This window comes from Scyliorhinus canicula, chromosome 4, assembly GCF_902713615.1.
Source record: "Scyliorhinus canicula chromosome 4, sScyCan1.1, whole genome shotgun sequence".
NCBI classification, from domain to species: Eukaryota; Metazoa; Chordata; class Chondrichthyes; order Carcharhiniformes; family Scyliorhinidae; genus Scyliorhinus; species Scyliorhinus canicula.
The window spans coordinates 218,976,636-218,989,272 of NC_052149.1; the positions used below are offsets into that span (position 1 = coordinate 218,976,636).

Genomic DNA, 12,637 nt, shown 5'->3' on the forward strand with positions numbered 1-12,637 from the left:
GGCCCGCAGCGCGCCGGCAATGTCGTGTTGGCTCTGGCGCATTGCTGCCTGTGAGAGTGCAACCCTGTCCAGGGCCGAGGATGACGCATGCACATTAAGCCCAACACCTTGCATAACCTGACCCATTGCCTCCACCGCGGATGCCACCCGTGCGGTGTCGGCCTGGGTTGCTGCCATGAGCGGCACCACTCCCTGCTCGTGGACGCGGTTCGACTCCTCTAACAGCGTCTGCAGAGTCTGGAAGACAGCTCTCATCCCGTCATTGTTTCCCTGGGTTTCTTGATGCATCGGCTGTGCGGGTGGGTTGAGAAAGTCCAGGAACTCGGAAAACGTCTGGGAGACAGCTGCATGCTGGGCCTGGCCTGGCCTCTGCCAGTCCGGGCCCTCGGCTGCTCCGACCTCCACCTGCTGTACCTGCTCAGCTGTGATGTGCGACCCAGACTGTGACCCAGGAGCCTCATCACTAAATAGGCCAACCGGGATGAGTGTCTCTGGGATGGTGGATGGTGTGGGAGATAGCTGTGCCGCAAGCTCGAGGTCGTCTTGGGTTGACGCCTCCTCTATGTCATCGGCCCGCAGAGAGGCCGCAGGGCGTTCGCGGGCCATTTCTCTCTCTTGCTCTGTCGCAAGATTCGGTTGGGGAGGATGGGACTACCCGCTGATCGGGCACCCTCTCTTGTGCGGCCCTGGGTGAGGTGGGGGGCAGATGCCTGTGTCTGCCTGGAGGCAGACAGCCCTGGTCGTTCGGCATCACGTCCTAGGGAAGAGAATGAAACGGGTTATTTAGATTCGCTCGGCCGGGCGCTGGACGGTGACCCAGTGGGCAGGGTGTGAAGGGACAGAGGATGGGGGAGGTGACCCAGTGGGCAGGGTGTGAAGGGACAGAGGATGGGGGAGGTGTCCAAGTGGGCAGGGTGTGTGGGAGGTGTCCAAGTGGGCAGGGTGTGTGAAGGGACAGAGGATGGGGGAGGTGTCCAAGTGGGCAGGGTGTGTGAAGGGACAGAGGATGGGGGAGGTGACCCAGTGGGCAGGGTGTGAAGGGACAGAGGATGGGGGAGTTGTTTGTCATGCAGGGTTGTCTCACTTGTTGCAGCTCCGCCAACCTTGCATTGCGCGATCTCCCGAGTGGCAGATCCCTCAACAAGGTCCAGTGCCCTCTGCTCAAACGTGGTGAGGGGGCGCCGGATGGGCGAAACCCCTCCAGTCTTGTTCCGCTCACGGGTGTTGTGAACGGTCTTGTCCTGTTGGGGGAGGGGGTATAGGTATATCATTACAATACGGCAGGTATCAGCAGGCCGTTCAGATACTGGCACAGCTTGGGGGTCAAGTTGTAATAAGACCATTGCATCTCTCCACGGGGGCCAGAGCGCTGGGTCTGTGACTACTTTGTGAGGGAGGGGGGGGGGGTGATTAAGTTAAGGGGGGAGGGATGGTTGTGACCCGGGGGCACCCTCTTGGCACTTACCCTGGCAGCCCTGGTGAGGTCGTGCATCTTCTTCCGACATTGGTCTGCAGAGGGGTCTGCCTCACAGCACTAATGGCAGCAGCCACCTCACGCCAGGCCTGGCGCACCGCGCTGGCAGGGTGGCGATGCCCTCTACGCGGGCAGATGATGCCCCTCCTCTGCTCGATTGATTAGAGCAGCATCTCCACGTCAGCCTCAACGAATCGCGGGGCTGCTCTCCTGAGCTCCGACATCCTGGCCTAGTTTCTGTGCTCGCCCGCGCCCTTTTACAGCGTCGGGCGGCGTCACGTGGGCGTGTTCGTAGCGTCGCCGCGTTCCGGCGTCATCGCGCACGTGATTGACGCGGCCCCGATCCTAGCCCATTTCCCGGACGTGAATACCTCGGGAAATGGGCCGTGTCAGGCCGTCGCAAAAGTCGGCCGTTTTCACGGCCAACTTCGCGATTTTCCGCGGGTGCGGAGAATCGCGCCCTATGTCTTTACAGGTCTGATGTCTTAGTTGAGTTGATACTTCAGTTGGAGTGAATCTCTTTTGGAAACAAAGTTTTCTCATGAAAGCAAAGAGAGTGGTTCTCAGGTGGACTTGGAAGTTAGAACAAGTACAGTACTCTGATTGCATGAAAATACTTTCAGTTATGATGGTTCAGCTTTGTATCGCTCCCGGTTTGCTGATTTCAGGATATTTTAAACTGCAGTCTCTGTAAATTAGTTTCAGTCACAGGACTGCCTGGTTAACACCTCTGGGGTCTAGTCCACCACAGTACAATGGCAGTTGACAATGGTCATTCACTCTGATCTCTGCCCCAGCCGCAGGTCAAATATTCTTCTTTGTTTATACGGCACTCAAAGACCAACAGTCCAGAGATCGCACATTCCTCAAATGCGTGTTTAAGCTTAAACAATAAGATGTTGAAACTTCACAGGTGGCTGCGAAGTACCCTTATTCAGCTCCATGTTTAACTAAATATTGATCACAGAATCAAATACTGTCCATAGTCTAAATGCCCACAAGTCACATGTTAAGTTGTAGCCACCTGAATTGGAAAAGTGACCACCTGCACAATGTATGATCTTACATCTGTAATATCCAATATCCTGCTGCTTGTACTGAGCATGGCATATGTGTCATACTCTATAACACAATGTGCTGGTGTCTTAGCTTACCCCATTTTGCTATCCAACAATGTAATAATAATCTTCAAAATAATTAATGGAACAAGTTCAAGATTCACCCAAATACAGGTAGAACAAAGCAGGCAATGTAACGCATAACATTTTTTTAAGCACTCAACCTTGAGACGCATGGGGACAGATTTTCGCAGCCTGATTTGGACTGGAATTGAGGCTGGCATGGAGCAAATAAAAACGCTGACATCATGGGCTGGATATCCCACTCCGTTTTCAGCTTCAGCAATATTCGTGAGGGTGAAGGAAGCATGGGCCTCTGAACCTGTCTGCATTCTAAACTGGCCAGTTAAAGTAGTTAAAAACCTGTCTTTGCAAACTCTTTGAATCTTCCTGGGGGGGGGGTCGGATCGGGTCGGGTCGGGTCATGCTTTTCAGAGGTTAAAGGGCTTAACCATTTGAAAGTTGGAGCAGCCAAATCAGCATTTTCAGCTCAGGAGGTTATCATCCTCCTGGCATCATAAAAGTGGACAAGGTTGTTCGTATTCCAGCCGAGCATCAGGAAGGTTGCAGCTGGAAATGGATGATGCTCCCTCAGAAAATGAAATCACCGAGCCTGCACTGGAAGGGCATCAGGAGAACTGAGGAGATGGGATGAGAGGCACAAGGTTGATGGGATACACTACCACGAGTACAGGATCCGCAGCCAGAGGCCTGGAATCCTGGACATAACTTGAGAACCAGTGCTAAAGGAGACTGCAACTTTCTGGGCAGATGATCACAGATATTTATACCGAGGTTGGTGAGATTGGCGGGAAGGGGAAATCTCGCCCCAGATTCATAACTGATGGGGCATCACCCCAGGCTCAGACAGCACTAGGTCTGCCAGCTGGTCAAGTGGTACTACTTTCCTGGAAAGATCTCCGTCATTGCGATGGTCTGCTGCACTCTTTATGATATGGCCCTCCAGACAGATGTGAACCTTGAGGACTGTGAGGCTTTGAAAGGGGTCAGAGGAGGTGCAGGAGGTAAGGGAGGAGGCAGAATGGAGGCAGAGGGAGGTTATGATGATCAGAGAGGTGCCCCTGCTGTATGACGAGGAGCTTCCAGGTAGAGGACCTCTATCCGCTTCCTCATGGTCTCTGGTCCTGGAACATTTCACTTCCTTGTGGTGAAATGACAGGCTTTGGCACCAAATCATTCCCACAGGGCAACCATCAGCCTCAGGTGATAGATACCTTGGGACTGAAACCCATCTCCAAATCTATTAAAACAATTAATAATACTGGAAATAAAGGTGGAAACTCTCATCATAGGTGGCGAGCACCAATCGGACAGGAATTTACTCTCCATAAAGACCCTGCAAAAGTCTGAACTTCAATCAATTTACCATTAGAGGTGATTTTCTGACACAAAGTTAAGGCGGCACTTGTTTTGTGTCTTCGTGGCAAAATCACCTCATGGTATCTTAGACTAGATTTTTGGTCCTGAGTATTTTTATGTCAGCAGGTTATTGGAAAATAAAATGTTAAATATTTCACAACAATTTTCCAAGGAGTTCCATACCTGGGGCTTTGTTGTTTGCTGAAGACGCAGAGGAATCTGTTGGATCTGCTTGATTGATGGGCACTGTGACCACTTGAATGTAGGTGACCCCTGACTGTGGAGCTATACAAAGCAAAATATATTAGAAAATCTTCGACAAGGCCTCTCTGGTGTGTTGATTAAGTCTTATAATTTCAGAATAATGTCAAGACCCTGGAGAGGGTTCAGAGGAGATGTACCAGAACAAAGGAATTTCAGTTATGGGGAGATCCTTGAGAAACTAGGTTAGAACATATTGTTTTTCTTGAGCCCAGAAGTATATTGGGCTATGCTTCAGCTGTACAGGGCATTGGTGAGACCACATCTGGATTATTGTGTACAATATTGGTCTCCTTTTTAAGGAGAAATGTAAATGTGTTAGAAGCAGTTCAGAGAAGGTTAATAGACTGATAAATGGATGGGTTGTCTTATTGGAGAGATTGGATTTGTATCTACTAGAGTTTAAAAGAGTAATAATAATAACAATAATAGCTTATTGTTACAAGTAGGCTTCAATAAAGTTACTGTGAAAAACCCCTAGTCGCCACATTGCGGCGCCTGTCCGGGGAGGCCGTTACGGGAATTGAACCCGCGCTCCTGGCCTTGTTCTGCATTACAAACCAGCTGTTTAGCCCACTGTGCTAAACCAGCCCCTGTAACAAATATCCTTTTTGCTAGAAAGAAGGATACTTTGACACCGTGCACACAGTTTAATAGGAAGAGTTCCCAAGAAGACAGTGTGATTATATTACCATGAAAATAAATTATTTTGGTTGCAGATTTAAAATCTGACTCACAAACCATGGTCGACAAGAGAGGTTGAATGTCTCGTTAAGAGGAAGAAGGATACTTATGTAAGGCTGAGAAAACAAGGTTCAGACAGGGCGCTGAAGGGATACAAGATAGCCAGGAAGGAATTGAAGAAAGGGATTAGGAGAGCTAAGAGAGGGCATGAAACATTTTTGGTGGGTAGAATCAAGGAAAACCCCAAGGCCTTTCACACATATGTGAGAAATATGAGAATGACTAGAGTGAGGATAGGTCTAATCAAGGACAGTAGCGGGAGATTGTGTATGGAGTCTGAAGAGATAGGAGAGGTCTTGAACGAGTACTTTTCTTCAGTATTTACGAATGAGAGGGGCCATATTGTTGGAGAGGACAGTGTGAAACAGACTGGTAAGCTTGAGGAGATACTTGTTAGGAAGGAAGATGTGTTGGCCATTTTGAAAAACTTGAGGATAGACAAGTCCCCCGGGCCTGACGGGATATATCCAAGGATACTATGGGAAGCAAGAGATTAAATTGCAGAGCCATTGGCAATGATCTTTTCGTCCTCAATGTCAACAGGGGTGGGACCAGGGGATTGGAGAGTGGCGAATGTCGTGCCCCTGTTCAAAAAAGGGAATAGGGATAACCCTGGGAATTACAGGCCAGTTAGTCTTACTTCAGTGGTAGGCAAAGTAATGGAAAGGGTACGGAGGGATAGGATTTCTGAGCATCTGGAAAGACACTGCTTGATTAGGGATAGTCAGCACGGATTTGTGAGGGGTAGGTCTTACCTCACAAGTCTTATTGAATTCTTTGAGGAGGTGACCCAAGCATGTGGATGAAGGTAAAGCAGTGGTTGTAGTGTACATGGATTTCAGTAAGGCATTTGATAAGGTTCCCCATGGTAGCCTTATGCAGAAAGTAAAGAGGCAATAGGATAGTGGGAAATTTGGCCAGTTGGATAACAAACTGGGTAACCGATAGAAGTCAGAGAGTGTTGGTGGATGGCAAATATTCAGCCTGGAGCCCAATTACCAGTGGCGTACCGCAGGGATCAGTTTTGGGTCCTCTGCTGTTTATGATATTCATTAATGACTTGGATGAGGGATTTGAAGGGTGGGTCCGTAAATTTGCAGATGATACGAAGATAGGTGGTGTTGTGGATAGTGAGGAGGGCTGTTGTCGGCTGCAAAGAGACATAGATAGGATGCAGAGCTGGGCTGAGAAGTGGCAAATGGAATTTAAACCTGAAAAGTGTGAGGTTGTCCATTTTGGAAGGACAAATATGAATGCGGAATACAGGGTTAACGGTAGGGTTCTTGGCAACATGGAGAAGCAGAGAGATCTTGGGGTATATGTTCATAGGTCTTTGAAAGTTGCGACTCAAGTGGATAGAGCTGTGAAGAAGGCCTATGGTGTGCTAGCGTTCATTAGTAGAGGGATTGAATTTAAGAGCCGTGAGGTGATGATGCAGCTGTACATAACCTTGGTAAGGCCACATTTGGAGTACTGTGTGCAGTTCTGGTCGCCTCATTTTTGGAAGGATGTGGAAGCTTTGGAAAAGGTGCAAAGGAGATTTACCAGGATGTTGCCTGGAATGGAGAGTAGGTTTTACGAGGAAAGGTTGAGGGTGCTAGGCCTTTTCTCATTAGAACGGAGAAGGATGAGGGGTGACTTGATAGAGGTTTATAAGATGATCAGGGGAATAGATAGAGTAGACAGTCAGAGACTTTTCCCCCAGGTGGAACAAACCATTACAAGGAGACATAAATCTAAGGTGAATGGTGGAAGATATAGGTGAGATGTCAGAGGTAGGTTCTTTACCCAGAGAGTAGTGGGGGCATGGAATGCACTGCTTGTGGAAGTAGTCGAGTCGGAAACATTAGGGACCTTCAAGCGGCTATTGGATAGGTACATGGATTACGGTAGAATGATGGGGTGTAGATTAATTTGTTCTTAATCTAGGACAAAAGTTTGGCACAACATCGTGGGCTGAAAGGCCTGTTCTGTGCTCTATTTTTCTATGTTCTAAAGCACTTTGAGCACCATAGCTTTATTAGCTCTGATGTCCTTCAAAGATCTAGCTTTAGCCAAAAACTTTTTCTCAACTATACACTATACCTCGGCAAAACCATCTGAAAAAGCAGCATCAGGCTCCAACATGGAGTGATGGCCTATCTCTACCTCACCACCACCAACTTAATTGACCTCTTCATGGCGTGAAAATTCTATAACTACTTCTCTGACATCCAGTTCTCAATGAGCAGAATTTCCTCCAACTAAATGTTAGGAATGCTAATTGTCTTCAGTCCCTGCTACAAACTTCATTCCAGAGCCACTGACTTCCTGGTATCTATCAGAGGCTGAAATAGGCTGTTGGCAACTTTAACATTTTTGATCTCAGGTCGGGTTGCCAACCAACATTTGTGTCATCACCAAAACCTCCATGCTTCCACCTCCATAACATTCCCTGACTGTCTCTGCCTCAGCTCACCTGCTGCTGAAATAGTCAATGTCTTGTTGTCTCCAGACCGGACTTTTCCATTTCACACTTGGCTGGTCTCATTGCTTCCATCTTGCACAAATACGAGGTGATCTGAAACTCTATTGCCCATGTTCTTTCTCACAACATGTCCCATTCACTTCACACGCCGGCTTCCAGTTAAGCAATATCTCAAATTTAAAGTTCTCATCCTTGTCCCTTCCTATTTCTGCAACGTTCTCCAGCCCTAGAACATTCCAACCCTCACCCCAGAGATATTCATGTTCCTTCAACTGTAGTCCCTCAAGCATCCCCAATTTTAATCACTCCACCAGTGACAGCTGTCTCTTCAGCTGCCATGACTCTGAGTTCTGGAACTAACTCCCTAAATCTTTCTGCCTCTTTACTCCTTAGAACCCAAGTCTTTGATCCTAGCTTTAGGCACATGCCCTATCAAATTTCATTTGATAATAATTTTTGCATCACCATACTAACTTGTGTTTGAAGGGGCTGCTGGTAGGATCACACGTGGTCGTGAGCGAGCAGAACCGGTCATTAAGCCAGATCTGGTTCGTCCTCTCGCTCTGCTTCTTTGTCGTACTGGCAAACTTTGTCTTGAGATACTGCATTAGAGATAGAAAGCAGGTGCCTGGTAAATAAAATTCTCTTTCACGCTTCTCCGCAAGATATTAAGACTAATTAACAAATAATAGTAATCTTTATTGTCACAAGTAGGCTTACATAAACACTGCAAACGTCTGCGCATGCACGGGAGCGTCAGTGGCTGCTGACGTCATCCCCGCGCATGCACTGGGGAGGGGGTCACTTCCACATTGGCCATCGCGGAGGCTGATGCCCGACGCAGAAGGAAAAGAATGCCCCCAAGGCACAGGCCCCCCCGCGGATCGGTGGGCCCCGAACGCGGGCCAGGCCACCTTCGGGGCACCCCCCGGGGCCAAATCACCCCACTCCCCCCCCCCCCCCCCCCCCCCCAGGACCCCGGAGCCCGCTCGCGCCGCCTGGTCCCGCCGGTAAGGTAGGTGGTTTGATTTCCGCCGGCGGGACCGGCATGACAGCAGCGGGACTTCGGCCTATCGCGGGCTGGAGAATCGCCGGGAGGGGCCCGCCGACAGGCGCGGCGCGATTCCCGCCCCTGCCGAATATTCGGCGGCCGGCAGGGGCGGGATTCACGCCGGCCCCCAGCGATTCTCCAACCCGGCAGGGGGTCGGAGAATCCAGCCCACTGTCAGGTTCACACATGAAAAGTGGATTAAAATTTGAAGGAGCAATAACCAGAGGGTTGATTATAGATGGATACTGGGGAGTCAGTAGCGTACTGGTATTGTCATAGGACTAATAATTCAGAGACTCAGGGTAATGCTCTGGCGAGCTGGTTCGACTCCCGCCATGGCAGTTGGTGAAAATTTGAATTAGTTAAAAATTAAAGCTGAAATTAAAATTCTAATCACGACCGTGAAATCACTGTTGATTGTTATAAAAACCCATCTGGTTCACTCATGTCCTTTAGGGAAAGAAATCTGTTCTCCTTACCTGGTCTGGCTCACATGAGACTCCAGTTCCCCAGCATTTAAGAGTCAACCATGTGGATCAGCTCGCCCTCCCACCAAGCATCAGGGCAACCCCTCCCCCCAACCACACATTAGGGGACCCCTACAATGAGGCTTCCCAGGGGGCCCGCCTTGGCACTGCCGAGGTGGCACTGCCTAGGCATGTCTCTATTCCCCGGGGGTGATATTTACCTTTGTATCCCTGGTAGGTTCCACTCGACAGCTTTCCATTTTTCAATAGCGGCTATAAACCTTGCTGACCTGACATCACGTCGATGAGGAGGAACATAAGCCCGGGGGGGGGGGGGGGGGGGGGGGGAGTCCTTTAAATACACTTAAATGTATTTAAATGGGATTCCCACCCAGTTGTACCACCTGTTAGAGGCAGGGAAAATCTTAGAACAAGGTATCGGCACCGACGGGCAGCACGGTGGCGCAGTGGTTAGCCTTGCTGCCTCACGGCGCTGAGGTCCATCAATCCAGCTCTGGGTCACTGTCCGTGTGGAGTTTGCACACTCTCCCAGTGTTTGCGGGGGTTTTGCCACAACAACCCAAAGATGTGCAGGGTAGGTGAATTGGCACACTAAATGGCCCCTTAATTTTAAATAATTAATTGGGTACTCTAAATTTAAAAAAAAAGATATCGCCACCGAGTATCTTGTTCCCATGGTCTCTTCAGGATTTTCCACTGGCGTTGCCATTTCGCCCGCAGCGAATGCCAGCTGAAAATTCCCCCATGTGTCGATCTTATTTTGATGTCATTTTCCATCACTGTTGGTTATGAAGTTCAGAAAAGTATTAGATTTATTCGACAAACGAACTGACCTTGATCCTGGTCTTGTACTGTTAACTCCATGGGAGCCACTGATTGTGTTGTTCTTGGCTCCTGATGTTTGGTGGTTTAGAACCTCTGGCTCCTTCACGACACCTTCAGACTGTGCTTCCACTGTATGCTCACCGGTTAATGCTGCATTGCAAAGATGTGTTGGAAGGACCTGTTCCTCCATCTGCACTGTGGGCACTGCTGTAGTTGGCCTGTTGGGCTCAACATGTACAGTTTGCTGCCAATTAGTTTGCATTGGTTGATGTTCCTCTTCTCTTTGGTCTTCTGAAGCTACACTGAGAAGCTGAGTTACTGCCTGCGAACTTTCCAAACTGGATTGAGCTGTGTCCTTTGTACTGATAGACATATCTGCTGTTTCCTGTCCATTCAGAGAAAATAAACCTTGAGAGTTTGCCGAGAAAAATCTATTTGCACTCAATATATAGGCTTGCTTCTCCTTAACCAACAATTTGAGGAAATTTAGCAATAGAGAATATAGAAGTAAAGAATTCTGTTCAATTCTTTAGAATGGAATATGTGATAAGCCAAAATATGAGCTCAGTTTCAAATTCCCATACGATAAGGTAAAATATTAACAAAGTACAGAATTTAAAAATAGAGCTAGCTATTGCAATTTTCTGAAACAGTCCCATCATTGTAACCACATTTATTAGCTTTAACCTAGTAAAACACATCTCACATTTAACTACAATGGAAATTTTGAGGCATCAGGACATCTTGGCATATAAAAGTTACTTGGCTGCTTTTCTTTAAATAGAGAAATTAATATTCAAGCTGTTCTTCGCCCTGGAACTGAAACACTAACAGCTATTAAAACTGATCAGGCTGCTCTTTAAATTTGAGAGCAAACAGTTCGAAGAGTATGAATTTCCCTTTTAAAGACACGCAGAGTTCAGAAATTCCCAAATCCTTTAAACAAAGAGAATGTTTTGAATGCAGTACATTGATGTAGTTCAATCTTATACAACTTTTCACTGCCATGAGTGATCAATATAAATAGTTTCACAAAGGGGTCAAGTGTGGATTTTGAAAACTTGAAAAGTTGCTGGTTACAAATTCCAGAATTTGAAATAATCACATTTTGTACAGTTTTGGTGGGAAAAAAATAAAACATTTTGATGAGAAACAGGATGATAAGTGCACCTTACAATACCTTGCTTTGCTTCTCTTGATTACATTCCACACGTACATTTAAGACCTGCAATTCCTTGCCCTGTTATAAACAAAAGAAAATCAAAACTCTGATAGTCCGCATCAAGCTTTCTTAAAAATGCAAGTTACTAAACAATGCATCAGCTTCAACTCAAAAGATTTTTTTAGAAGGATATCATGGTAGAAATACGAAATGCTTAACGAGATATGTTTTCTTCCATCACACTTTTTTTTCCAAGTTTATTTTAAAAAGTTTTTCCAAGGGGCAATTTAGTGTGGCCAATCCACCTACCCTTCAATCTTTGGGTTGTGTGTGTGAGACCCATGCAGACAGGGGGAGAACGTACAAACTCCACACGAAAAGTGACCCGGGGCCGGGATCAAACCAGCGCGTGAGGCAGCAGTGCTAACCACCACGCCTCCCCACCCCGTCACACTGTTAAACTCTCATATTTAATTTGCAATCATGGAGTAGAATCACAAGGAGACACATCACTTTCTCAAAGAAAAGTAGACCAAGCAAATTTTGCAATCATCTAAAGCAGGCTTGTCCAACCCACAGCCCGGATGCAGTCTGCAAAGCCTCTCAATGCAGCCCAGGGAGACAATTGTCAAAATGCAAGTAAGAGGAGCAGATGATTCTGAACAGGAGCGGCTCCTCCAATCACAGGTAGTTCCTCTCCCATTCCTCCACACTAGCGAACATATCAGCAGCAAATGTACTGAAACAGACCGTGATTGGAGGAGCAATTAACATTAATGTCTGTAAGTGTATTCAGGAAAAAGGAGTAGACGTCTGAGATGGGGGTGGACAGAGAGTGAGAGAGGGGGGAGAAGAGAGTGGGGAGGAGAGGGGGGGGGGGGGGGAGAAGAGAATGGGGTGGAAGAAGAGAGAGGGGGTGGAGAAGAGACAGAACATAGAACATATAGTGCAGGAGACCATTCAGACCATCGAGTCTGCACCGACTCACTTAAGCTCTCACTTCCACCCTATGCCCGCAACCCAATAACCCCTCCCAAACGTTTTGGACACTAAGGGCAAATTAGTGTGGCCAATCCACCTAACCTGCATGCCTTTGGACTGTGGGAGGAAACCGGAGCCCCTGGGAGGAAACCCACACAGACACGGGGAGAACGTGCAGACTCCGCACAGACAGTCACCCAGCGGGGAATCGAACTTGAGACCCTGGCGCGGTGAAGCTGCAGTGCTATCCACTTGTGCAACCGTGCTGCCCTAATAAGAGGTGGTGGGAAGAGAGAGAGAGAGGTGGGGAGAAGAGAGAGAGAGAGAGAGAGAGAGAGAGAGCGGGGGAGAAGAGAGAGAGAGAGAGAGAGAGAGAGAGAGAGAGGCGGGGAGAAGAGAGAGAGAGGGAGAGGGCGGGGAGAAGAGAGAGAGAGAGAGAGAGGCGGGGAGAAGAGAGAGAGAGAGAGGCGCGGGGGAGAGAGAGAGAAGGGGGAGAGAGGCAGGTGGAGAAGAGGAGAGAGAGAGAGGCGGGGGAGTAGAAGGAAGAGAGAGAGAGAAGGGAGAGAGGTGGGGAGAAGAGAGAGAGAGAGAGAGGCGGGGGAAGAGAGAGAGAGAGAGGCGGGGAGAAGAGAGGAGAAGAGGCAGGTTAGAAGAGAGAGAGAGGGCGGGGAAGAATGAGAGAGAGA

The 12,637-nt window shown here is 48.2% G+C and overlaps 1 protein-coding gene across 1 annotated transcript in view; it reads right to left on the minus strand.

Annotated features, from left to right (window-relative positions):
* Positions 1–11,071, minus strand: part of LOC119965372 (HMG domain-containing protein 3-like) — a 60,119-nt gene extending 49,048 nt beyond the window's left edge. Inside the window, exons 1-4 of the mRNA XM_038796076.1 lie at positions 10,989–11,071; positions 9,817–10,193; positions 7,919–8,046; positions 4,156–4,257 (exon numbers count right to left, since the gene is read on the minus strand). Coding sequence (XP_038652004.1) covers positions 4,156–4,257; positions 7,919–8,046; positions 9,817–10,181 — 595 coding nt within the window. The 5' untranslated portion in view covers positions 10,182–10,193; positions 10,989–11,071. The remainder of the gene's footprint in view (positions 1–4,155; positions 4,258–7,918; positions 8,047–9,816; positions 10,194–10,988) is intronic.
* Between the last annotated feature and the right edge of the window lie 1,566 nt (positions 11,072–12,637).